Source organism: Pelodiscus sinensis, chromosome 9 (assembly GCF_052426305.1).
Source record: "Pelodiscus sinensis isolate ZL-2025 chromosome 9, ASM5242630v1, whole genome shotgun sequence".
Lineage (NCBI taxonomy): Eukaryota > Metazoa > Chordata > Testudines > Trionychidae > Pelodiscus > Pelodiscus sinensis.
The window spans coordinates 25784323-25811371 of record NC_143060.1 but is presented as its reverse complement, the minus strand read 5'-3'; the positions used below and the strand labels follow the sequence as shown (position 1 = coordinate 25811371).

Sequence of the window (27049 nt, the reverse complement as noted above, 5' to 3'; positions counted from 1 at the left end):
CTATTGCCTTATCCCCCAAACACGACTGAGAAAATTCTATTTCTCTAATTGCAACAATGGTCTCAAATTTTGAAGGGGGAGGCATGGTTGAATATTAAGAAAAAACAATTTTTTTAGGATTGTAATAAAGCACTGGAATGGGTTACTTATGGAGTTGATGGAATCTCCATCTTTAGATATTTTTAAGGTCAGGTTTGACAAAACCTTTGCCTGAGATGGCTTATTTGGAGCTGGTTCTGCTTCGAGCAGAGGACTAGATGACATCCTGAAGTTTGTCCATCTCTAATCTATGAGTCTATGTCTTTTGGTCACCAGTATTCAATATTGTATTTGAAGTGATAATTTTGAAGACAGTTAGAAGGCTGAATAATGATCTGCATAGAATAATAGAAAAATTAGGGCAGCTTTCATTTTTATTGTATATGAATAAGACTAATTTGCGTTTTTCCTATCCTGTCAGAGAAATCATTTTGTATATACGTACTCCTACTGTGTAAATTCAAATCAACATAGAATTTAAATAGCAAAGCAACAGTAGAGGGCAGTAGAGGGTTCTGTAGTAAGAGACTGCTCTCCGATTTCTAATAAACATTTGTATTGACATTGTCATTAGTTTAAAACAGATAAAGCAACAGATATATTGTCATTTGGTAATAAATATCAGCTACATTCTGAACAGCATAATGTAAATGGATGTTGGCTTAAATGCTGTTTTAAGAAGAATTATATAGTGAACCTCATGTCACATAAGATTATTTTTAGCAGCTGCAGCAAAGGACTGTACACAATTTACACTCAGACACATTCTGCCCTCAGATTCCTAGGTACACTTCTCTTAGTAGTAGACAGGAGTTGTGCCCATTTTTTCAGGAAAGAATGACATGCTGATACTAGAGATGTAAAGATGTAACCAGTTAACTGGCATCCAGCCCAACTGGAGCAGCCCCCTGCCCACCTCATGCTGTAGGCATGGAGTGTTCCAATTAGGCTGAGCCCATAGTGCCGAGGGGAGGGAAGCTCTTCAGTCTGGTTAGGCCCACTGTGCTGCATTGCAGGTGGCAGGCTGCTCCAGCCCAGCTGGGCTCACCACACCGTGGGGGGGCTATTCCAGGGGGCCTCCTCCATGGTGTGACATGGCATGCTGGTTAACCAGTTAAACATATTGTTTAACTGGTTAACATTTTAAATGGGATTTTACATCCCTAGCTGATATTGGTGCTGATTATTATTGTTTTTAATTGTATGACAGTGGTGCCTATAAACCCCAGCAGAGATTAGAGCCCTGTAGAGCTAGATGCTGCAAAAATAAAGAGACAAGCATTATCCAGAAATGAGAGAGAGAGAGAGAGAGAGAGAGAGAGAGAGAGAGAGAGAGAGAGAGAAATGAAGGCTGTGATTTGCAAAAACTTGATGGATACCAGAATCCCTTAGAGCTCTTTGACAATCCCAACTAAAGTGATTGGGCCAAGATCACACTGCACATAAATTAAACTTGTTTTAATAATACAAATGATGTTCCTGGGTTACTCTTTTGAGAAAATCATAGGAGTCCAGTTAAAAGTTAAAAATTAGCAGTTTATTAAATAAACAGCCAAATAATCCTAACAATAAAAGTGCTTTTGTGTATTTTGTCAGTACAGATTTGAGAGATTAAATTACAGAGAGGTGTCTCATTCTGGTAATTATGCTGACTGATATCCATTGGTATCAGATTTTGCTTTCACTTTTTTGCTCCAGCTAGATATTGCTTTGGCTTCTGGTGATGCCCCCGTCGTAGGGCTGTTCTGCAGACCTGGTTTTGTAAATTCCATTACTTCTGGCTCTAACTGTCCTTGAGAGTCAACTCCAATGTCCAGACTGAGTAACAAAAAAACACATGAGGGGAACAGGGAAAGGAATCTTCCCCTGTATTCTGTTAATTAGTGGTGGGGCTGCTCTATGGAGACTATTTCAGCTCATTGGTTAATGTACTCCTTCTCAGACCCAATGCTCTCCACTGCAGTGTGTAGAAAGCCAGAGGATCATTGTGCCATATACTGGATTATATTGAGCTGTCCCTCTCTCCTATACACATACCACCTCTTTTATGTAGCAGATAGTTTTGCTCTTAGGGGGACCTCTGATAGTAGGGTGGGTCTGGATTTTTGGTCTTTAATCATAAAACTCTTCCTGGAGCAAGATTCACGGATGAAATGGATCCTTCTGTTGAAGCTAGTAAATATCTCAATCCCTCTTCTAAAAGCCTCTTAAACAATAAGGCTGAAAGCCTATATACTGTACTGCTACACTTAAACTTAAAATTACAGCAACTATTTTCCATCCTTCTACATCTTCTATTAATTTAGAAAATGAGAGAAGGAGAAACCTGGAAAGAAATCAAACCAAGACAGAGCTATAAAGAAAGAGAGCTACGGTTGCTGGCCAGGCTCTCAACAAATGTAAGTTGTATGTCACTTGTTCTGCAAATACTGTCAGGGCAGCCACATCACTGAGAAATACCACATGCCTGTTTTATGCACTCTTCCTGCATCCCCACTATAGAATTATTGTGTTTGTCAGTTTGAGTGTTGAGTGAATATCTACATTGCCACCGGAAGTTTGCATCCTAGTGGAAGCAGGCTGATTCAAAGTAACTTGGCTCTGGCTTCTATAAGGTTGCAGTGGGGGCTGTAGTTCCTGTTTTCAGGACCCTCTGATCTCCTGGGGCTGAACTCGGGTAAAGCCTACATGCTTCCTGAGCCTCAAATTCTGCATGGCAATTTTTGGTGTTTCAGCTCTACAGAGCTAGTGCCAATCTCTGCTCCCAGGTATAGTGGACATTCATGCTTACCCTTACCCACTCAGCTAAGGTATAAAATACTGGAGTGAGTTAGGTTAGGGGCAACACTTAAGTAAGCATCTGAGTTAACTTTGCATAAAAGACAAGCACTTTCTGATTCAGCAAAGCACTGATGCATATACCCAAAGTTAAGTTCATGTTTACATACTTTAATGAATTTGGGTGACTTTGAGGCAGAGTTTCTCACTTTAATTACCATTGTGGGCTGCACATGCAGCTCTTTACATGTTATGTGGGCTGCATCCATACTATGTATTATCTCTGTGGCCCTGAGGGTGTCACATGGAGTGCAGCTGGGGGGCTGCAAGCAGTCCATACTCTGATGGCTGAGAACCACTGTTCTGAGGGAACATCCTACCCCAAAACATAGGGGTATCAATCCTTACTAACTGAGGCAAGAGGAAGGCAACCCCTACCTCCTTTCCCCTCTATGTTCCAGGCCCGACTCCTTTGAGAGAAGTTCTTCATATTGCTAGAGAAACCCGGCCTGGGCCTAAGCTAAACACACATTTCTGGGAGCTGGAACTCCTACCTGCCCATTTTCTTACCATAAATGGTGATTATACTCTAAAAAGTGACTTTATAAATGGGTATTGCAAGACTCCATGATTATTGTCTCAGTGATAGTCAGACCAACTTTTCTCAGTTTACTTTCAGCAGGCACACAGACAACCTTTTTACTTGTGGGAAGGCAGAAGCCCCCAATTAAAGTCTAAGGCCTGGTAAGATTCCAGTTGTCCATGGTGTAAATAGATGAACTTTCTAATTGCTGGCCCAGAAACAACAACTTAGAGTCTGTAGGTTAGATTGTGATGTGTTTTCTTTCTAGTTTATACATCTGGCCATTTTGGCAACAAGAATTTAGTGAATAAATCTGTTACCTGAGCCAATGAAGAATATTATTTTCCCTTCCAAAGTTGCAATGGCTCTGCAATGCTAAAAAGTAGAAACATCTAATTTGACAGCAATATAAAATGCTAGAATTCAGAATGCATACAAGTATCTGAGCTGTTGAACAGTAACTCTTCTGCACTGTAAAGAGACAACTTTGCCATAACCTGGTGAAACTTGACTCCTTCGCAATGCACAGGGATGAATGTATAGGAATCACTGATTGCAGTTATTACTTGAAGAGAGGTTAAAGCAACTGGGACTTTTCAGTTTAGAAAAGAGGAGACTGAGGGGGGATATGATAGAGGTCTATAAAATCATGAGTCATGTGGAGAGGGCGGATAAAGAAAAGTTATTTATTAGTTCCCATAATAGAAGAACTAGAGGACACCAAATTAAATTAATGGGTAGCAGGTTTAAAACTAATAAAAGAAAGTTCTTCACACAGTGTGTAGTCAACCCGTGGAACTCCTTGCCAGAGGAGGCTGTGAAGGCTAGGACTATAACAGCATTTAAAGAGAAGCTAGATAACTTCATGGAGGTTAGGTCCTTAAAAGGCTATTAGCCACGGGATAGAAATGGTGTCCCTGGCCTCTGTCTGTCAGAGGCTGAAGAAGGATGGCAGGAGACAAATCGCTTGATCATTGCCTTCGGTCCACCCTCTCTGGGGCACCTGGTGCTGGCCACTGTCGACAGACAGGCTACTAGGCCAGATCTTTGGTCTGACCCAGTACGGCCGTTCTTATGTTCTATGTTCTTCAAAATGTGTAGGTAAAATGACTGAAAACTTGTTTTCCTTGTGTTTTTTATTTAGTTTTCAGATGCATATCAGTATAATTATTTGGCACTTCTTAGCAGCTTGAAGGCATTCGGTTTTTTAGGCTTTGGATAATATCCTTACCCAAATGTTTTAGCTTTATAATCCTACAAACTATAAATGTTGAAGTTTTAAGGCACACTTCTGTCAAGAATTACATGGGGATACTGCAAAAGGCAGAAGGGGGACAAAGGAGTAGAAACATACTGCAGTGCTATATCATCTCAATGGCAAGTGCTAACATTGGACTGAGCTCTACATTTCAGGAAGAGATCTGAATACAGGGTCCTTTTGCTGCAGCATTGACTGAGCCATAACCGTTTTCAAAATGGAGCTCAACACTGGATTAAGCCTTCCCCGTTCTTTCCTAGGGACCCCTTTAGCTGTGTATTTCACTGCAGCAAGGGAAGGTTCCTATGGTCATAGGTAAGGCACAGTGCGAGATGATGCGGACACTGAGCTCGGGCATAGCTCCTTTACCTGACTCTGACATGCAGTCAGACCAGGAGACTGGCGTCCCCGGAGAAGTACCGGCTCCCTCGGCCCCGAGGCCACTCGGAAAGCGCTCTCCGGACACAGCGGCCTGACTCGTGCTAAGACACAACCCGGCCTTCCCAGACACGCATCAGCACGCGGGGGAAGGACAGCTCCACGACGGCGCAACAAAATGGGAAGGAAACTTTCCCAGGGCCACTCGCCACAGGCTCAAACAGCAACCTGCTGGGGGAACTCGGCGCGGCGCCTACGCCTGGCGGCACAGCGCAGTGTGTCCATGTGGACAGCGCCGGGGAGAGCGCGCCTGGCTGTCCTCAGCTGACCCGAGTCGCCAGACCAGCGGCTTAGCCCCCGGCCTGCCCCCTGGGAGCCAGACGGGCGTTGTAACTTCCCTCTGCCCAGTGCCACGGCCCGAGCCTGCGGAGGTGTCACGCCGCTACCTGTGCGCCCCGCTCCCCCAGGCAAGGCCCGGCCCGGCAGCCCTGCTCAGTAGTTGCTAAAGTTCCGGTGCCAGCAGGAGCCAGGCTGCAGCAGAAGTTGGGGAGGTTGCGGGGGGGAGGGGAAGGGGGGAGCGTGTCGCGCCCCCTCCCGGGCCGCCTGAGTGGTGCTGCATTGTGGGGGCGGGGGCCGTGTGCTGCAGGAGGTGTCACCCCTCCTCCCCCCGCCTTTGGAAGGGCAGCCCGGGCTGGCTCCCTCGGCACCGCGCTCCCCGGACTCCTTCTCCCCGGCCTGCCGCTGCGGACACGCGCCGCCGCGGAGTCGGCGCAGTGGCTGCTTGGCGCCCGGGCGGGACAAGAGGGGTCAGTGTCGGGCGCAGGAGCTGGGACAAGAGCGGCGGCGGCAGAGCGGAGCCCAGCGCTGGCTGCCTCCCATGCCCGCCCGGCAACAAAGAGCGCGCTGAGGAGCGGGGAAGAGGCGCCCGGGCTGCAGGCTCTGCCCGCACGGCGGGCAGCGGGGGACGATGGCCAGGAAGGGGGAAGCCGCCACCTCTCCCTACGGTAAGCGCCCGCCAGCCCCCGGGAAAGGGGCGCCCCGGCCGCTCGGTGCCGGGGATGGGGCGAGCCGGCCGGAGCGTCCGTCTGGCCTGTTTACATCGCGGCTCCAGCAAGTGACCAGCCGCCGCAGCAAGAGTTTGTTTCCCTCGGCGGCTCCCGGGGGCTGTTCCCCCCCCCCCCCCCCGCAGCGGAGGGGCTCGGGCTCGCCTGCCTGCCCCGGCGCAGGGACTGGGCTTGGGAGCAGCGGCCTCCCCGCGGCACCTCGCTGCCTCCTCGGGGAGGGGGGAAAGTTGGGGCTCGGGAGGGGGCTCGGTGGGCGCCGGGAGCGAGGCCAGAACTCCTCGGGAAGCCGCTGGGGCATCGCCGCCGCGGGGCTCGGCTCTGGCCGGGGCGGAGAGGTGCGGGCCTTGGGGGGCGGGCAGTTGCACGGGAGTGCAGGGGGCTCGGGGGACCCAGAGCTCGGGATGGGGCGGCGGGGTGGTAGCGGGGGGCTGGCTTTGGTGGTCCGAGGCGGGGAGCATGGACCGGGAGCTGGGGCTGGAGCACTGGGTTGGGGCTGGGCGTAGACAGTATTTTGGTGCAGGGGTGCGGGGTTGTGCACACGGGGTGGCCGGACGTGGGCGCGCAGCCTGCGCTTGGGGATGCGGAGGGAGGAGGATGCGGGGGGTGCGGATGGAGCGCGCTGGCCCCGGGCGACTTCCCAGTGGTCGGGGAGGAAGGGTGTAGCTTAGGGGGCTGTGACTGGGGATGCAGAGCTCGGAGCCGGGATACTGGGACTCAAGCGACCAGCTTTTCTCCTTGCCCAAGTCCTGCCAGCTGAAACGTCGCTTCCTCCAGCAGAAGGTCACTGGGGGCACAACTTTATCTCGGTGCTTGAGCGCTGCTTTAATTGCTCCCGAGTAGCTAATTCATTTGCGGCAGAGGAGAGGGTTTAGCAGGCTCCTTAATCTGTTTAAAGGCGTCTCCATGAAACCAACTGCAGTTTTCTTTTTACAATTATGCATGAGATTTCCATGGCAAAATATTTCCCTCTTTAATCTGCAGAATGAGCAGAAACCTCTTAGAAACAAGCCTCCTTTTCTCTGAATCCCAACAGGCTGGTCATTCTCCTAGATAATTTATACTAAGGGGCATCAATGGAACAATAAAACTCTTGCTTGGGTGATTTATGTGTACTGTGTGACATGGCTGTAACCCAATTTTTATGATTTACCTTTGTGGACTGAAACATGATAACTGTATCTGTTTAATCAAAAATTGACAATTTAAGTTATTCACAGGCCCTGAAGGACCAAAGCTGGTTAGCTTTCTTTGTAGACGGAGCTTGATCCTGCCTTGAGGGCAGGGGGCTGGACTCGATGACCTCTCGAGGTCCCTTCCAGTCCTATGATTCTATGATTCTATGAATAAGCACATTAGTGCTTCTCCTGTTGTGGGTATCTGAGAGGATTGCAGGATGAGTCAAGTAAACAGAGAATTGTTTGCCAAAAGGGGACATAAACAAACTTCTAGAGGGGAAAGCTGTGCCAGAAATCATAGCACTTCTGGGGAGAAATGTATATGCTTCCAAAATATTGACTAATGTCTTTAAACATATTTAACTTCTAACAGGCCCTGACTCACATGTCAATAGTTTTACTGTTAACTTCAGTGGTAATAGTCTCCAAAGTATAGAAAAGCAGACAGAAGAATACTCATCTGAAGAATCATAGGAACACAGTATTTAAAAATGGAAAACAGCTAGTAGATAGAATTCAGACTTTTGTAAATGAAGCATACCTCACTTACCAGTTATAATCAAGACATTGATTTGAAAATAAATGGAAAGAAATCTTGGAAATTGTTTTGGATTATCACACAACATCATTTTAGCTTCATTTTCAAAACATTACTTTGGAACATCTGCAGTCCTTTGTCATGCTGCTACCTGTATTTTACATGGAGAAATAGGCATTTTGGAAAAAATGTGTCATGTGTTTCAACTTGTAATTTTTCAGAACTAGAAATTTAAATAGACTAACTAGAATTTTTGCTGTTTTAGCAATTTCACATTTTTGCACATTTTTTACTTCCTTTTTCTTTCTGTTTTTACATGTGTACATTTCCTTTTAAGGAGTCATTAGATATTACTTTACTCTTCTAGTGAAGTGAAGTAAGTTTGAATTAATCTTTCTACCTTATACTGTGAAATAGAGTTTAAAGGAATACAAGTGCAATGCCTTCTAAATTCCGGATCTGCAAGACTGCATGTCTTTTGCATGAAACTGCTATACTAGTCACTCACCATCTTGATTTTATTTCTGACTCTGCGAATAGCTGGCTATTTATCTACCTATTGGTAAATGCCTGTAGCCTCTCTTCTTGGAACCCTTCTTCACCAGACCGCTGGTGATTTTACTATTGTATAAATGACAGAGGCAAACCTTTCTCAAAAGATTCAGTCAATTGAATTCTTGCATCAATGAATGCCTTAAAAGAGATATCTCAAGTCATATTTCTGGCTGACAGCAGACTCCCTGGACAGCTGTCTCTCCCCCCCCACCCCCCTCTGAGCTAACAAGCTAACAAGTTTTTTAACTGATGATGGGTTACTAGGTTTGGATTGGCTGATGGAAAGTCATCATACTTGATAATGCCTGGATGGCTATTGGAATGAACATAGATGGATAAAAGGCTTTAGTAAACATGCAGACTTTGTGTGTATAGGGGAAGGGGGGGGTCATCCTTTTCTATAAGCTGTATTGTTTTAATCATATTGTTTCTCTTCATGTTCATGAAGGGACTGTAAGATCATCCTTGGAAGCAAGCTGCTTATTAGCTTACTAAATCCAGGTAATAAGATTCATTCTTCCCTAGAACAGCTATAAGCTAGAGACAGAGATTTCTTGCCCCCAGAATGGAGAAAATAGGAAGTGATGCTGACTTTATCAAGGCTCTCTTTCCAGCAGAGATTTTTTTCAGTGTGAAAGGGAAATATCTGTTCCCTCTTGGGGAAAAAAAACTTTCAATTGCCTTCTTCTAGTGGAAAGATTAAAATAGAATACATGTTTTCCATGAGTAAAAGGACAATTACTCCTCCCCTCCCCCCATTTTTGTCTGTTTAGATGATTGCCACTGGAAATGAAAAACAAGACATTTTTGTGTACTTGCTTTCACATCATAGCTTAATGTTGAAGGTTAAAAAAAAAAAGCTCTCATTTTAAAATAAATTATTTCTGTCACTTGACTAATTCTTGTCCCTGTTAAAACCAATGGCAGAATTCCCATTGACCTCCATGGTGCATGATTAGGCCTTTAGCAATGCCAAAATTATGTGTTTGTGCCGTCACAATTATTTCCATAGAAACAAATAGTGGTCTAAAACCTAGATTATAACATCATGGAAGGCATAGTCTGGTAGAGGAGGCAGGGGCGGATATAGGGTGGGGCGAGCGGGGCAGCCGCCCCGGGCCCAGTGCTTCAAGAAGCTCTGCGCATGCGCCGTGGCGCCACCGCGCATGTGCCGTGGCAAAGCAGGGCCCCGCGAAATTGGGCTGCCCTGAGCCCCGCAAAATGGTCATCTGCCCCTGAGAGGAGGACACAGAGTTTAAAACAATATTGTTTCAAACAATATTTTAGTAAGTGGCATTAATTAGAATATATAAGGGCCAGACTTTATTATTTTTCAGTTCACTTTGAGTTAGTCTTTTTCTTGCATCTGTAAATGACAGGGAACAAGTCCTCTGAGGCAATGACTGTCATCTTTGTTATTAGTATGAAACTTAGCTCAACATATCCTTAATTGAAGTTCCTCACTGCTGCCTCCTGCAGCCATCCCAGCCTCATGGGTTCCCTCCATGTGTTGCTCAGAGCCAGTGCGTCTCTGAGGAGCAACAGACTTTGTGTACGCTCCCCTGCCCCCCAGGCAAATCCCTCCACTTTGGTCATGCGGTGCCTAGAAGGAACCACCAGCTGTTTAGAACAACTGGTGGTTCCCTCTACACGCTGTGTGCCCCTGGAGGGGGCAAGAGAGAAGATTGTGCACGCTCCCCTGCCCCCAGGCCAATCATTGCAGCTGAAGGCAGGGGAACGTGTGTAGATTAAGCTGCTGACTATTTAAAATGGCTGGCGGTTCCCTCTACGTGTTGCGTGCCCCTGGTGGGGAGCAAGAGAGTTTGTGCGTTCTCCTCCCCCCAACTGCGATGATTGGCTTTGGGGCAGGGGAGTGTGCAAAATCCCTGCCCCGCTGGGGGCTAATGGTAAGTACAGGGAACTGCCAGCCATTTTGAATAGCTGGCAGCTCTGGCTATGTGCCACACGCCCTTGGCAGTGGAGGGTAGGAGAGGCCAATCAAGGCTTGGGGACGGGGAAGTGTGCAAAGTCTCATCTCTGTTCCCCCTTCCAAGGCAGGACAGATTAACTAGCTTGGCATGCCGGATCTGGCCGATGGGCAATATTGTGCCCATCCCTGTCCTAAACGGTAAGAGCTAGGACCACCAAATTTGGTATACAGCTTCCTTTTATTATAACTTAAAATAAGGTAAGGGTTTGGTTGTGCCAGGAAAATGGAATGTGCCTGGAATGTGATTACTTCTCAGAAACCACACGGAAAAGACTCACCAGGCTGGTGAAAGGGACTGGCTGAGGATGTGCCCTCCCACCTCCAGGAGTGCCCCAGTACTGAGCCTCCCATCCCCCCAGGCAACTTTTAGGTAAGGTGGCATGGAGGCTGAAGCTACTGCCCCCTCTCCCCATTCATAGGGAGACATTGCTGGGTGTTGCCCTTTGTCAGGGACTAAAGGGAAAGTGCACAGTTGACTGTGTTTCCCACTCTGGTTGAGGAGTGTGGGGGCAGATGAACCTGGACCTGCCCCAGTTGGGGGAAATGCATCCCTCCGCCAACTGTGCCCACTGGAGCTGTAGTGGTCATGGAGAGATACTTCTCATCTGGCCCCCAGCTGCTGCAGTGAGAGAGGGCTGGGGTTGTCCTCTCTACCCCAGGACAGTCTGCATACTGAACCCCCCTAACCCCAGCCACACCCCAGAGCAATGATTTAAATGAAGCATGTATATTTTCATTTTTTTCCCAAAAAACAAATATTAATTGATTTAAGGGCCCAAGCAATGCTGGGTAAATCTTTTAGTTATTTAATCAATAGCAAATAATTATTTTAATATGATTATATCTATGTTACAACTTTATTCATTGTATAAGATGGTTATAAGCAACAATTTAAGGCTATTTGCAAATTCATTTAATACTAAAATGTCAGATCTGATTACAGTATAATGAGTGTAAAATTGATTGAAATTATTCAAGGAAGAGGAAATACATTGCAGATTTTAAGTGCATTATGTCCAGTTATCTCTGAGTTTCAGAGAAGTTAGGAAAGATAACTTTTCATTTGGACATAGCCACTAGGAATGTCAACATGTAGTTGGCTACACAAATAACCAATAAGCCTGATCTTATTAGTTAATCTGCTTGACTACACACACTCCCCCATCTCCTGCCCTTGCAGCCTCTGTATCAGAGCCCACAAGGGGGAGGAGCTGGAGCTGTTGGCCCTGAGGAGCTGGCTTTAAGAAGGCTTCCCAGGAGCACTGAATGTACCTCCTCCACCTCCGCTGCTGCCTCTGATAGAGAGGTAGCAGCATAGAGGATGAGGGGGCAGGCTGGAGCTGATTTGCATGGGAGCCTGGCTTTCAGGTAGGGTCCCCAGGCATGCCTGCTCTGCAGGCCCGCCTATTCCCCTCCCCCCCTTTGCTCCCTCCTACAGAGGTAGTGAGGGGCACAGGCAGGAGCCAGTGCTGCCTGCCTCCCCCATGCTGCTGCCTCTATCAGAGGCAGCTGTGTAGGGTGGGGGAGGAAGGATCCTCTGTCCTCAGGGAGCTTGGACCCCCACGAACAGGTGCTGCTGCCACCCCATGCTGCTGCTTTTATATCAGAGGCAGCAGTGCAGGGCAGCAGGTCTGCATGGGGAGCTGGTTTTTAAATTGGGTCCCCTGACAGATCGGCTCCTGCCTGGGGGAGCTCCCTGGGAAAGGAGCCGGGAGCACACTGGCTGCCAGCCCCACCCCTAGGGACTACTGAATAGTCATGTGACTGCTAAGACTTAAAGTGGTTACACAAGTATTCAGTTACGCAATATCTGACATCCCTATTAGTCACTACTTCTTGGGGCTTTTCAGAGAGAAGAAAACCACATGTAAAGTGCTGTTAAATTTAATGGGCTGAAATATTTTGATGACTCTTTGCAGAGAAATACTCCCAAAACTAAATCTTCATCTGGTGTAAATCAGTGTAGCTTCATTTAAGATTGGCCTTCAGGTCTTTATACACTTTGTGAACCACTAATATCCAGACAAATGTAAGTCTTTAAAAAGTAACCCAAGGAATTTATTATTTCTAGGCTTGAGTTGCCTCCCACTTTTGCCAGGAATTGTGCCCCGTCTCCTCTCGGTGACCTCAGCCAAACCAGGAAACTTTGGGCACTAACAGTCTGGTGCATCAGTGAAGTGAAAGTGGGCTCCCTTACCTGCTTTTATTCTGCACTGCTCCCAGAAGTGGCCAGAACAATTCTTGTGGCCTCTGGGGGAGAGAGGAAGTGTGTGTGTGTGGGGGGAGGTTTCTGTGTAGTGCCTCTGCCTGCAGGCAGCAGCATGCAGTGCTCCCTGACTCCCCTGCCTAGGAAAAGCTGCTGCCAGAAGGATGTATCTTCAGAGTTACACTGCCTGGGGTAAGTGCTGACCCCTTGCTCTACTCCCACAACACAAACCCTTGCCCCAGCCTAAATCCCACACACCCAAACTCCCTCTCAGAGCCCAACCCCCCTCCTTCCCACACCCAAACTTTCTCCCAGGACCCAACCTCTTCCCTTTGCTGCACCTAAAATTTCTTCTAGAACCTAATCCTCCTGCCTCCCAAACTTCCTCCTAGAGTCTGACCCCCCCCAACCCAAATTCCTTCCCAGAGCCCACAGCTGCCAAGCTTTCTGATCGGGCCTTGGCCCACCCTGCCATGAACCCAAGGCAGGCTGTCTGTGTACTGCAGCCTGAGGCCACTCAAAATGGTTGGTTGCTCCCTCTGGGCAATACAGTGGGAGCTGTGACGATTGGCCTGGGGTGGGGACAGCATGCAAAGCCTTCCCTTCCCCGCCCCGTCAGAAGTGCACAGCGCCAAGCAGCACATGGAGGGAGCCTCCAGCCATTTTGAGTAGCCCCCTTCTTTCCCTTTAAGAAACCCTCATAAGAACAGCTTCCTACGCTGTGCAGAGTCAGTTTGTGCAAACTGCAGAGACTGTCTGGGACCGAGACCGAGATTAACTCTCAGAAGCCACAACCTGCCAACATGCAGGTAAGAAAGTACCTTCCCCTTCACCCTGGCCTCAGTGCATTGGAGGTTGGATCAGGAGTGAGCCCTTCCAGATGGTGTACATGCAGTTGGCAACATGGAACCAGCTGACCTATCTTATTTCTAGCTGCTCTATCTAGTAATAGGAGCTAGAAGCATATGGAATGTTTTCTGGCAAATGGTTTTTCAGTAATTGTTACAGCAGCATTGTGAAATCTTGAATGGGAAGAACCTTGCCTCGGGGCCTCTGTTGGGCTGCTGGCTGGGAGCCGCCTAAGGTAAGTGACTTCCAGCCAGAGCCTGACTCTTGCACCCTACCTCCTGTTTCTGGCATCCCACTCCCCAACTCCCTACCCCAGGTCACCAACCCCTCCTGCCCTAGGTTACCACCCAAACCCCCTGTACTCCTCCACCCCCAGGCAGCGAGCAGCGTGAGCACAGGCTGGAAGGCTTCAGAGGAGCATGGGGCAGCCGCACAACCGGTTGGAGAAAAGCAGCACTTTGAAGCTGGAAAGTGCCACTCCTTGCTGGCTCTGCGGCTACTCAGTGCTCTTCTGCAGTCTTCCAGCCCGTGTTCGTGCTGCTGGCCACCAACTGGTGAGTGGTGGCAGCCAGCGGGCAAGGGGGAGAGTGGCTTGGGGATAGAGTGCCTAAGGCTCTCAGGTGGCCAATGGAACTGTACCCCCCTCACCTTTAGGTAGAGCACGAGTGAGTGTCTGCCCACATCTCCAGGCCAACCAGCACAGGGCCACTGGGGAGCCTGAAGCTGTCCTCCACAGCCTTGGAGATTGTGGGGGGTGTGTGTGTGTGTGTGTGTGTGTGTGTGTGTGTGTGTGTGTTGTTAAGCACCCTTATCCAAAACACTTTATTTGGAAAGATCATTAAGTGGTCCACTGAGACCCTCAGCAATTTTCAAGTGGTCTGTGAAGAAATAGTTAGACTACAAAAACAATCAAGGCACCTCACTTTTTTCATTTATTTTTTATTACTTACAATTTAGAAGGAGGATAGAAAAAAAATAGAATGAAAAATGGGAGGGGCAGGAAGAGAATGTTCTTTTTCTTGGCTGGGTCCCCAGGAGGACCCCAAAAAAGAAGCTGAGCACAGGCACTTACTACCTCTAAATCTGTGTCTGGATTGATGTTAAGTTTTTGAATAAATACAACAAAATCAGAAATAGCTCTTTAATACCATGGAGCTGGTTTCAGTAGCAGCGAGAAAATACTTTTATTGTTGTGTACTGTGCAAGCTTAGCCCAGTTCACTAAAATTTGGTTCATATTTTCAGAATATCATAACTTTAAAACGTTATTAAGTTTTAGCAAATTTATCTATGCCCTGGGATGAGACATGCCATATGACACTTCAGAGAGTTATGTTTGGGAATCTGAAGGGAAGAAATAGAAAATTGACCTCCTAGTATGGTTTCATCAACTTTAGAGCAGCTAGTGCTAAAGCTTTTTATAGATGACTAGGTGACTTAGCAATTTTAATTCAGTGGTGGTGGGGGGAAAAAGGAGGGAGGTGGAAGGTGTATGTTCATGTTGTTCAAAATCATTGCGATTTTATCTCCAAGGGTATGTCTACACTAGCCCCCTAGTTCAAACTAGGGAGGCTAATGAGGGCGACCGAAATTGCAAATGAAGCACGGGATTTAAATATCCCGCGCTTCATTAGCATGTCCCTGGGCGATTGCCATTTTGGAAATTGACTAGCCCAGAAGAACTGCCTGCATCTACACGCAGCAGAGAAGAGCGATTCCGAAATAAACCCCTTACTTCGAATTACCAGTTAAACCTCATTCAATGGGGTTTAACTGGTAATGCAAAGCAAGGGGTTTATTTCAGAATCACCCTTCTCCTGCCACATGTAGATGTGGGCAGTTCTTCTGGGCTAATCAATTTCCAAAATGGTGACCGCCCAGGAACATGCTAATGAAGTGCGGGATATTTAAATCCCGCGCTTCATTTGCAATTTTGGTCGCCCTCATTAGCCTCCCTAGTTCGAACTAGGGGGCTAGTGCAGACATACCCAAAGTTCTGTATGTTTTTGGAGAAAGAATGTTACCTATTTCTAGCTGACCATTAATTTTTAGTATATAAATTATCCATGTCTATGAATTTAATAATTAATCTGATCCATGTCTCTAAGCTTGCATCTAGACTGGCATGATTTTGTGCAAATACTTTTAACGGAAAGTTTTTCCGTTAAAAGTATTTGTGCGAGAAAGCGTCTATACTGGCATGTGCCTTTGCGCAAAAGATTTGCTTTTGCACAAAAGCATCCGTGTCCAGTGTAGACGCTCTCTTGTGCAATAAAGCTCCGATGGCCATTTTAGCCATTGGGCTTTCTTGCTCAAGAAATTAACCTGTCTGTCTACACTGGCCTTCTTGCTCAAGAATACTTGCGCAAGAGAGCTTATCCCTGAGCGGGAGTGTCGGAGTATTTGTGCAAGAACCACTGATTTTGTACAGTACAAAGTCAGTGTTCTTGCGCAAATACTCGCGGCCAGACTAGACAGGTGGCAAGATTTTGCGCAAAAGCAGTTGCTTTTGCACAAAATCTTGCCAGTCTAGACGCAGGCTAAGGGTACATCTACACAGCAGGACAAAAGTCAAATTAAAATACACAACTTCAGCTACATAAATTGCTTAATTTGACTTTAATTTGGCACTGGCTACACAGCAGGAAGTTGAGGGAAGAACAGTCTTCCTTTGACTTCCCTTACTCCTCCTGAAATGAGAGTTAAAGGAGTTGGAGTACGAAGTCCTCTATCTTGGCATTATTTCAAAATAATGCCTTGCTGTGTAGACATGTACTTTGTTGTTTTGAAATAATGTGAGTTATTCCAAAATAATGCTGTGGTGTAGACATAGCCTAAGTGACAGAGTTGTAGATAGTAAATGTTCTCACAACGCAGGGGTGTCCAAACTTTTTTCAAAGAGGGCCAGATTTGAAGAAGTGAACATGCGTGAGGGCCGTCCCCGCACTCTCAGCCCCAAGGCGGAGGGCCCGCAGGGTCGGAGGCGGGCGGAGAGCGCAGGGCACGCCAGCCTCACGGCAGCCCGGGGGCAGGGCGAACCCGCAGCCGAGTGGGGGAGCGGGGCTGCGGACGTGCCCTACAGGGCAGGCTCTAGGACCGCGGAGGCCATGGGCGGCGGCAGCGCGGCCGGAAGCGGGGCGCTGGGCGCGCCAGTTCAAAAGAGCGCCGGGGAGCCAGGAGAGGAGGCGGAAGCGGGGGCCGTATTAAATCGGAACACGGGCCGCAATTGGCCCGTGGGCCGGACTTTGGACATGTCTGCTGAATAGGGGGAAATATGGCTACAAAATTATTATAGAAAAGTGGAATAATACATGATGGGGAATAACAGTTAAACAGGTGCCCAGACAGTGTCATGAATTAGTGTACTAGACTTTTCACCTCTGTGGTGAAACTTTGGACAGTCACAAATGAAACAGAGTTTGATGTGCTATTGCAATTTTGACTATGTAAAAAAAATCACAAAAGTTGTGACATCTGCTCAGGAGAGTCTCTAGACTGGATTAATGGTAGTGCTGCGGTGCTGGTCATGATTCAGGTGCATGTGCTATGCAGGAGCTCTCACACAGCACCTGCCCACACAGTGCCTGGCTCTAGCTGGAAGTTGTTATAATTTCAGCTTCATAAGCATTAAATAAACTCTCTCACATTGGAGAAAGAAATCACAAGACCATAAATATATCAAATGTGGGTTGGCAGATCCTTGAAATTAATGCATGAGTAGGATCCCTATCTGCTACAAGTATGAGAAATGCTTGATCCCAGAAGAGGATTAGCCCCTAGATTATGAGACTGACCGCCTAATTAACACCAATTAACTATTAGCTGGCTGTAAATTGAGTACTCATTAATTTTCTTGTTCTATGGCTGTGTATAATTCTAGTGTCAGGTATATGAATGATATATTACTTAGACCACAGGGGGGAACCTCCAGACTGGGGGCTGCATGCAGCCCCTTGCTTGCCTGGATGCGGCCCTTGAAGTTCAGGGCCCCTTCCTAGCATTGGGTAGCCTGCCCTAGCACTCCAGTCCCCTTGCAGCCCCACCATGAGTATGGAAGCACAGTATCTAAAGACTGGGTCCCCCTAAGTTGTGATGTGCAAAGTAGGGAGTGTCTTTTCTCCTCAGTTGGGGGCTATGTCACTGAAGGATTGTGGGTTTTTGGTGCTTCTCACTTGTGTGCAGCCCTTGACTGATTTTTCTGTGGGTCTGTGGGTCAGTCCCCACCCCTGACTCATACTATGGAAATTCTATCCTTTGTTTGTTTACTTGTGTTTATGTATTCCAAAGTATAGAAGTATGTAGCATCATTCACTGCATCATTCTATATTATCTAGAAGGATTTAATAATTACATTTCAATGTTTAATGTTTTGTGTTACAGTTTTGTGGCTCAAATTTGCACCCCTAGGTGCATTGCCTAGGCACCTGTTTGTCATTTCTCCTGTCATGTATTCTCCCACTTTTCTAAATTAATTTTGTAGTCAATAGGAAATAGTGCTAGAAGCCTCAGGGTATGTCTACACTAGAAAGTTAGTTCGAACTAACGGACGTTAGTTCGAACTAACTTTCCTATGCGCTACACTAGCGCTCCGTTAGTTCGAACTTAATTCGAACTAACGGAGCGCTTAGTTCGAACTAGGTAAACCTCATTTTACGAGGACTAACGCCTAGTTCGAACTAGCTAGTTCGAACTAAGGGCTGTGTAGCCCTTTAGTTCGAACTAGTGGGAGGCTAAGGCTTCCCAGGTTTCCCTGGTGGCCACTCTGGCCAACACCAGGGAAACTCTATTGCCCCCCTCCCGGCCCCGGAGCCCTTAAAGGGCCATGGGCTGGCTACTCACTTTGTGCCAGTTGCAAGGCTGCCAGCACCCGTGCCTGCACAGCCTGCACCTGCCACAGGATGAGCCAGCCATCCGAGGGCTCCCAGCCCTCCACTGCTCCCCACGACCAGCCTGGCGGCTCCCGGGAGCCTGCCCGGGGGCGCAAAAGGCGGGCGCCCGCCTGGTCAAGTGCGGAGATCGTGGACCTCATCGAGGTTTGGGGGGAAGCCTCAAATGTCCACGATCTCCGCACTAGCCACCGGAACGCGGCCGTCTATGGACGCATGGCTGCCAGCCTGGCCGCCAGGGGCCACCAGCGCAGCCGGGAGCAGGTGCGCTGCAAGATTAAAGACTTGCGGCAGTCCTACTCCCGGGCCTGCCTGCCAGGGGCTGACCTGGAGGCCTGCCCCCACTTCCATGCCCTGGACCGCATCCTGGGGCCTCATGCCGTCCCTGCCCCCCGGGACGTGATTGACCCCGGGGCAGAGGGACCGCTCCTGGACACCGAGGAGGAGGAAGAGGGCTCTGAGAGCCAGGAGCCTGCCGCCAGCCTTCCCAGGACCCGGGACCCCCGAGGCACCCCACAGAGCCGCTCGCCTGCATCATCAGAGGCCGGGGAGGCGTCCACCTGTGAGTACCCTCGTGTTCCCCTTATGTGTACGGGGGGCTGGGGCGAGAGGGAGCCCCGGGACCGTGCGCCTGGGCCTTGCCCACTACGGAGCAGCAGCTGGGGATCCTGCAGGGGCCCTGGCCTTGCAGAGGGGAGCTGGGTTTCACACACCTGGGCCCCTGGGGTAATTGACCGCTGGTCTTCTTGCACCACAGCTGCAGCACCGGGGACTGCAGGGCGCACCACACCGCCTGCAGCAGCCGCCCGCGCCCGGGCAAGCAGGACAGCCAGGAACCAGGAGGACTACCAGAGGCGGCATCTCCGGTTCCTGGACCGACAGCTCCGTCTCCAGGACCACTGGGTCCAGGAGGACCTCAGGCTGCGCCAGAGGAGTCTGGAGGCCCTGGAGGAGCAGGGCCGTGCCCTGCGAGGCCACCTCCAGAGCCTGCTAGACCGCTTCCCGTTTCCTCCTCCCCCTGCTCGCCCTGCTCCCCCTCTTGCTCCCCCTCTTTCTCCCCCTCTTTCTCCCCCTCTTGCTCCCCCTGTTCCTCCTGTTCCTCCTGCTTCCGCTCCTGCTTCCGCTCCTGCTTCATCCACACCCCCTGTCCTCTCTGCCCCCCCCTCCACAACCATTCCCCACCGACGCCCCCGGACCCGCAGTGTGGCGAGACGGGAGAGGCACCCAGACTCCCACCCCTGAGCTTTCCTTTCCCTTCCTCCCTTCCCTCCCCTCCCCTTCCAGCTCCCTCGTCCCAGGTTTCCCCCTCCCTTCTCCCACCTTCATTCCTCCCTCCCCCACCCCAGTTCTCTGAAATAAACAGACGTTTTTGTTTGAAAAACAGGTGTCTTTATTGTACAGTAGATAGGGAGGGGAAAGGGGAAGGGGGGGGGGGTAGGGTGGAAGAAGGCCCCGGTGGGGCATGCAGGGAGAGGTCAGTCCTCCTCCTCCTCCACCTGGAAGCTCTCCCGCAGGGCTTCCCGGATCCGGATGGCCCCCCGCTGGGCTTCCCGGACGGCGGTGGTGCGGGGCTGACCGTAGTGTCCAGCCATGCGGTCAGCCTCAGCCATCCAGGCTGGCAAGAAAGCCTCCCCCTTCCGCTCACACAAATTGTGGAGCACACAACATGCCGCCACCACGGGAGGGATGTTGTGCTCGGCCAGGTCCAGACGGGTGAGGAGGCATCGAAAGCGGGCTTTCAGTCGCCCGAAGGCCCCCTCCACCACGATGCGGGCCCTGCTCAGCCTGTTATTGAAGGCCTGGCGGGAGGGATTGAGGTGCCCCGTGTAGGGCTTCATGAGCCAGGGCTGCAGTGGGTAGGCGGCATCCCCCACCAGGCAGACGGGCATGTCCACGTCCCCGACCCTGATGTGGCGGTCGGGGAAGAAGGTCCCGTCCTGCAGCCGCTGGCACACGGAGGAGTTCCGGTACACCCGGGCGTCGTGTGCTTTGCCGGACCAGCCCACATTTATGTCCGTGAACTGTCCCCGGTGGTCACACACGGCCTGCAGGATGACGGAGAAGTACCCCTTGCGGTTCACGTACCGGGACGCCTGGTGTTCCGGGGCACGGATGGGGATGTGCGTCCCGTCGATGGCCCCCCCGCAGTTGGGGAAGCCGAGGGCGCCGAATCCCCGGATGACGGCATCCGGGTCGGCGAGGCGGACCACCCTGCGGAGCAGCACCCGGTTGATGGCCTTGACCACCTGTGGAGAGAGACACAGCAAAGCGTCAATCAGTGGGGCGCCCGGGTGGCTGGGAGCATTCATGCCCTGGCAGTGCCCCGCGCCCCACTCCCGGAAGCAACCCCCCTGGCGGCGTGTAGTACGGCCGGGACAGCCCGACCCCTCCGGTGCGGGGCGCCTTCGCCTCCTCCCGCCCCCCCCTTTGTCCCTGGGGCGGCCCATCCCCTCCTCGCAGCCCCCCTCCCCCCCGGCTCGGTGGCCGACGAGCGCCGTACCTGCATGAGCACTGCTCCGACAGTGGATCTCCCCACGCCGAACTGGTTCCCGACGGATCGGTAGCTGTCCGGCGTGGAGAGCTTCCAGAGGGCGATGGCCACCCGCTTCTGGAGGGGGATGGCGGGCCTCATGCGAGTGTCCCTTCTTTGCAGGGCAGGGGCGAGCCACTCGCAGAGCTCCAGGAAGGTGTCCCTCCTCATCCTAAAGTTCTGGGTCCACTGTCGGTCGTCCCAGCGCTCCAGGACGATGCGGTCCCACCAGTCGCTGCTGGTGTCCAGACGCCAGATGCGGCGGGGCACGCCGGTGCCGGGGCGCCGCCGCGGCTCCTCCACGGCCCCCAGGGCGGCCAGGCGGAGAGGCAGGGGGCTGACGTTCCCCAGGTGGTGCCAGGCAGCCTCGAGCCATTGCTGGCAGGCTTGCAGTAGCAAGTCCAGAACGTGCACCAGAAGGTGCAGGGCGAGCCGTGGCTCCATGTTGCCACCTGCGGCAGTCCCCCCCGAAGGGAAGCACCGACACAGACGGGCACAGAGACCGACGCTTTGCTGTCCCTCGGCGAGGTTGGCAAGCAAGCAGGAAAAGCTGAGAACCGGCTGTCCAGGGGGGGGTCCCTTTAAGCACGAGCCTCAGATAGCCTCAGACAGCAGCCACACAAAGCAACTGCTGACCTGATGCCCTGCCAGAACCGGTTTCAGCTGCCCTTAAATGCCCCCCTGCGTCCAATCAGTGTGGACGCGCTAGTTCGAACTAGCAAAACGCTAGTTCGAACTAGTTTTTAGTTCTAGATGCGCTAGTTCGAACTAGCTTAGTTCGAATTAACTAATTCGAACTAAGTTAGTTCGAACTAGCGCTGTAGTGTAGACGTACCCTCAGTGAGAGCAGGATTAGGCCCACAATTATCCTATTTCCCCATGTGAGTTACATTAAATGATAATATTGAAAAAAAAATAGACACAAATCCCTCGCAGAGCTGTGTATGAGATTAGACACAATGGCTTGCCATTGCTTTTTAGAGAGATTAGTCTATTGTGTAAATATGTTTTTCAGGATTGTTTAAAGTATGGATTATGTAAATATATATTTAAGGACTTTAAAAATGCCTTGTATTGATATATCTCTTTGCAATAGGGTATCATATAAATATATGTACTGGGAATTTAAATACATGCATTATTGTTAGACTGTGGTGAATTGATTATTTAGGATTTGTTTTAAATGCAAATTATTTTCCCAGTAGAATGTAGAAACTTTTTCAAAGGCAATATTGCTTTTCATGTAAATGCAGGCTGAGGGCAATTTTCAAAACATTAATTGCTTGCTAACTGTAACCTTTTTAGTCTATTGGCCAATTGTGGTATTTCAGGATTTTTTGTATCACTGTCAGGGGTATCTTCAGGGCTTTTATAATCTCCATTATGGCCCTCATCTTGTAAATAGTTAAACATGGTTGGTAACTTTACTAATGTGTATTTTCACATACACTTTAATGAGACAACATCCAACTTATGCATGTATGTAAGTGTTTTCAAATCTGGCCTCAAAAGAATTCTTGATATTATATAAACACTAGCCTAAATAACTTATTTGCCATATCAACCAGCATCTCAGACAGCAATCCTTTTAAAGCCAAATTCTGATTGTGTGAAAAAAATGAGCAAATATCCCAGCTGAAGTCCATGCAATTTTTTTTTTTTTTGGATGGGCCAAATCCTAAAAAGCACTAAGTATTGGATTTAAGTAAGGAGAAAGGATTTGGCTCCTATTGCAGAACTTAACATTAGCCCAAATGGATGTTTATTTTGGTTCAAGAAACAAAATTTCTGATGCTAAATTTCAGTCCAGATAAATCATAAAAATTGTATGTGAAAATCTGGGCCTGATTCTGCCACCTTAACTCAGGTTGAAGAGTGAACACTTCTCAAGCAATCTCAGTGGGGCAGAGGAAAGGTACCACCCAATAGAAAATGGGTGACCGTGTCAGAACCCCCTGGAAACTGGGATTTCCAACTAAGAAAGATGCCGTAAATGTCATTACAGTACTTTTGCCTCAATATAAGGACAATGCACAATTCAGTTGTTGTGACTTCTCTGTGGCTTAATTTGTCTCACCAAAATAAGCACAACAGCACTGAAAGATCTCTAACAAGCAAAGAAGTTACTGAACTAGTTTACTTTCTGAGGAAACAGACTTGTCAGAAGTTGTTATATTAACATGTTAATACATATTGAGAGGAAAGAATTCTTTCCTCCAAAATATTATTTAACGGTGATATACTGAAACAAGTCTAATAACTTTACTCACATGTAGTTCTGATACATAGGTTGGAGCAGTTGCTCTCTCTCTGTACACTCTACTTATCAGTGTGGGCAAATGATGTTACCACTCGGAGGGAATTAACAAAATTGCAGCCTAAATGCAGTGGACTGAGGCCTGCTGTACGTAATAGAACTCCTTGTACGATTGGCTCTTTGTATGGCATGTTTCAGCAAACAGTGGCAGTCTTTCTCTTAGATGCATCCCTCTGAAAATAAGGGAGTACATAGAAATGTCAACAGAGACATAACTGTAGCAGAGTTATAGTTAGTACTCCTTTAATAACCCAGTGGATTAATGACTTTCTGTCAAGCTTGGTAAATCCTTCCATTTAGCAATAGCTTGATTATTCTCCCTAGACTCTTTTCTTAACCTCCTGCTGAGATTTCTCAACATGACTGTTGAACATTTTATAGATCAACTACTAGTGAATGAATCATGCTCTGTGTTTGCTACAATATGATCATTTTTACTATTCAAGCCAATACAACGAAACATACAAACAGATGTAATGGCTGCCACTAAGATCAACATGATGATAATGTAGTACTGTCACTTAGAGCCTCATTGATGGCTACATGGCACTGCAGGATAGATGTGGCCATGCTGATCCCAGGATTTCAAAGGGTATGTCCACACTACAATGTTAGTTCGAACTAACGGACGTTAGTTCGAACTAACATTCATAGCCGCTACACTAGCGCTCCGCTAGTTCAAATTTGAATCGAACTAGCGGAGCGCTTAGTTCGAACTAGGAAAACCTCATTTTACGAAGATTAAGCCTAGTTCGAACTAGCTAGTTCGAATTAAGGGCTGTGTAGCCCCTTAATTCGAACTAGTGGGAGGCTAGCCCTCCCCAGGTTTCCCTGGTGGCCACTCTGGCCAACACCAGGGAAACTCTATGCCCCCCTCCCGGCCCCGGACCCCTTAAAGGGGCACGGGCTGGCTACGGTGCCCATGCCAGGTGCAAGCCTGCCAGCACCCAGCCAGCAGACCCTGCACCTGGCACGGATCGAGCCACCCACCCGATGCCCCCAGACCACCCCCTCTTCCCGGGACCAGGCTGGCGGCTCCCAGGAGCTTGCCCGGGACCGCAAGAGGCGGGCAGCTTCCTGGGCTAGTGCGGACATCGTGGACCTCGTCCATGATCTCCACACTAGGCACAGGAAAGTGGCTGTCTAGGGCAGGAGAGCTGCCAGCCTGGCCACCCAGGAGCAGGTGTGCATGAAAATCAAGGGGGTCCACTGAGACGCCCGACCCTGAGCCCTGAGCTTACAATGGCCGTCCTGGTCAGACCAAAGGTCCATCTAGCCCAGTAGCCTGTCTGCCGACAGCGGCCAACCCTAGGGACCCTGGAGGGGATGGACCGAAGACAGTGACCAAGCCATTTGTCTCGTGCCATCCCTCTCCAGCCTTCCACAAACCTTGGGCAGGGACACCACTCCTACCCCCTGGCTAATACCACTCCATGGACCCAACCTCCATGACTTGATCTCACTTCCCTTTAAACTCTGTTCTAGTTGTAGCCTTCACAGCCTCCTGCAGCAAGGAGTTCCGCAGGTTAACTATTTGCTTTGTCAACAACAACAACTTTCTCTTACTAGTTTGAAGCCTGCTACCCATTCCTTTCCTTTGGTGTCCTCTAGTCCTTCTTTATGGGAACTCAGGAAGAACTTTTCTCAATGCACCCTCTCCACCCAACCCCTGCTTTTAGAGACCTCTATCCTGTCCCCCCTCCGTCTCCTCTTTTCTAAGCTGAACAGTCCCAGTCTCTGTAGCCTTTCTTCATCTGGGACCTGTTCCCAACCCCTGATCATGTTAGTTGCCCTCCCTTCTCCCAGCCTTTCTCTTCCCCTCTCCCATCTCCTTTTCCCAGTCTCCCCCAGTTTTTTTCAATAAAGACAGAGTCAATGTTGGAAGAAACGTTATCTTTATTTTGTACATCAATAAGAAGGGGGGCTAGGGAAGGGTAAGTGGAAGGAGGTGAGGGAGGAATGGGGTACGAGCCCCCGATGGGGAGGACTGGGCTGGCTCTGCGGGCTTCTGGGGGTGGAAGCTCTCCTGCAGCCCCCCGATTGCCCCCTCTCCCCAGATGGCAGCCTGCAGCAAGTGCAGCCGGGCTGATGGCAGAGTGGTGTGATGTGCCCAGTGTGGGTACTCCGGGCAATCCAAGCCAGGACTGGTTTTCAAGCGGGGCACCCCTTAGAACTGTCTGTCCGGGGTGGGGGTCGGGACCCTTTAAGTGCAGCCCTCGGCTAGCCTGAGACAGCATCTCCACGCTCTAAGTCCTCCTCTGATGCCCTGCCGGCATTGCTTCCGGCCATCCTTAAGCCCTGTTCAGAGTCCACTCAATGTGGACTTGCTAGTTCGAATTAGCAAAACGCTAAGTCGAACTAGTTTTTAGTTCTAGACGCGTTAGTTCGAATTAGCTTAGTTCGAATTAACTAATTCGAACTAAGTTAGTTCGAACTAGCGCTGTAGTGTAGACATACCCAAAGAGATAAGATGAGTGAGGTAACGTCTTTCATTGGACCAACTTCTGTTAGGGTACGTCTACATTGCCCACCTATTTAAAAATAAACTATTCCGGATTAGCTATTCTGAAATTTCTTATTTTGAAATACCACATCTACACTACAGGGAAGCCTCGAAGTTAGTCTGAGGCGTTTTTCCCTAATGTATACATGCTATCTTGATTTAGAGCCCCAGGAGGCACTGGGGAGGAATATCTTAGAATGGCCCTGGTGAGGGGCTATTTCTAAATAGCAGAAGTGGAGTGTCTACACATGCCTTATTTCAAAATAGCTATTTCGGAATAGGTGTTATTCCTCATAGAATGAGGCTTACAGATTTTGTCATAAGACGTCTGTTATTTCAAAATCATTTCAAAATAACGGAATGGCTGTGTAGACGCTCACATTGTTGTTTTGAAATAACACTTGTTACTCAAAATAACGGTGCTGTGTAGACGCACCCTTAGTGATCGAGACATGCAGAAGGAGTTGGTTTATTTATTACTTCATCTACCTCTTCTGTGTATGATTTTACTGTGGCACACAGCCAGGTGTGGCTTACTCTTAGATAGTCCAGCAAAATCTTTGTTTCCTATTTTCAAAACTGGCAAAAAATGTTAAATAAAAAACAGTTCCGTGTCTCACCCTCTCCCACTTCTACATGCAGTATACTTGTGTTTCTTTAGAAACCTGTTGGAATTCTCAAGACAGGAGAGGAGATTTCTACAATGCACAGGGTGAACTGACAGTGCATGATATAAACATTTCTTCTTTGTGAAACAGCCATTAAAAGAAGAATATTTTTTTCCAGGATCAGTTTCTCCAGACATACTAAGAGTTCTCAGATTTTACTTTTATTTTCTGGGCAGGGAGTGAGTCATTTCAACACCATTTCTTCCTCTTTTATTCTTCCTTTTGCTCTCGTTTCATAAGGTTTCACTTAACAGCAATTCTGTTTGAAATAAAAGAGGGCTAGACTGTGGTCTCTTCCAAGTCCATCAGTTCATCTTTGTGTGCCCTAGAGATGGACCATTAGGTTAAGGTCCTCACTCTCAGAGCCTGAGTTGGCAGGCTTCAATAGCTTTCCTCGCCCCTGTCAAAGTGAGAAAAAGGGTCACACACTGGCCATGAACTCTGATTCTTTGAGTACCAGTGTGTTTTGTTACCATTAGATCACTGGGCTGACTTGCTGCTTAGAAAAAAAAGAAAAACAAACTACACTACTGAAAGAGAGATGAGGTATCTGGGCCGTAAATCCTCATCTTCAGTAATAGTGTTGGGTTTGTCTCATTTACCTCTTCTGTCATCAGAGTTAAATATACGGAAGGCAGTGCCCAGGCATTTCTAGGAAGGCAAGGTTTGACACCTTACCTAAAATTGTTCTGGCTCTAATCTTGTGGCATGGCTCAACTATTGCCTGCCTTCC

At 48.9% G+C, this 27049-nt stretch overlaps 2 protein-coding genes across 2 annotated transcripts in view; both read left to right on the top strand.

Moving 5' to 3' along the window:
• Positions 1 to 5699: 5699 nt before the first annotated feature.
• Positions 5700 to 27049, top strand: part of SLC44A5 (solute carrier family 44 member 5) — a 234804-nt gene continuing 213454 nt past the window's right edge. The window contains exon 1 of the mRNA XM_075936275.2: positions 5700 to 6040. Coding sequence (XP_075792390.1) covers positions 6004 to 6040 — 37 coding nt within the window. The 5' untranslated portion in view covers positions 5700 to 6003. The remainder of the gene's footprint in view (positions 6041 to 27049) is intronic.
• LOC142830565 (uncharacterized) lies at positions 15457 to 19683 on the top strand. Its single transcript, XM_075936273.2, has 2 exons — positions 15457 to 18860; positions 19056 to 19683. Exons 1-2 carry the CDS (start codon positions 18311 to 18313, stop codon positions 19538 to 19540), a joined length of 1035 nt encoding a protein of 344 aa, XP_075792388.2. The 5' UTR covers positions 15457 to 18310; the 3' UTR covers positions 19541 to 19683.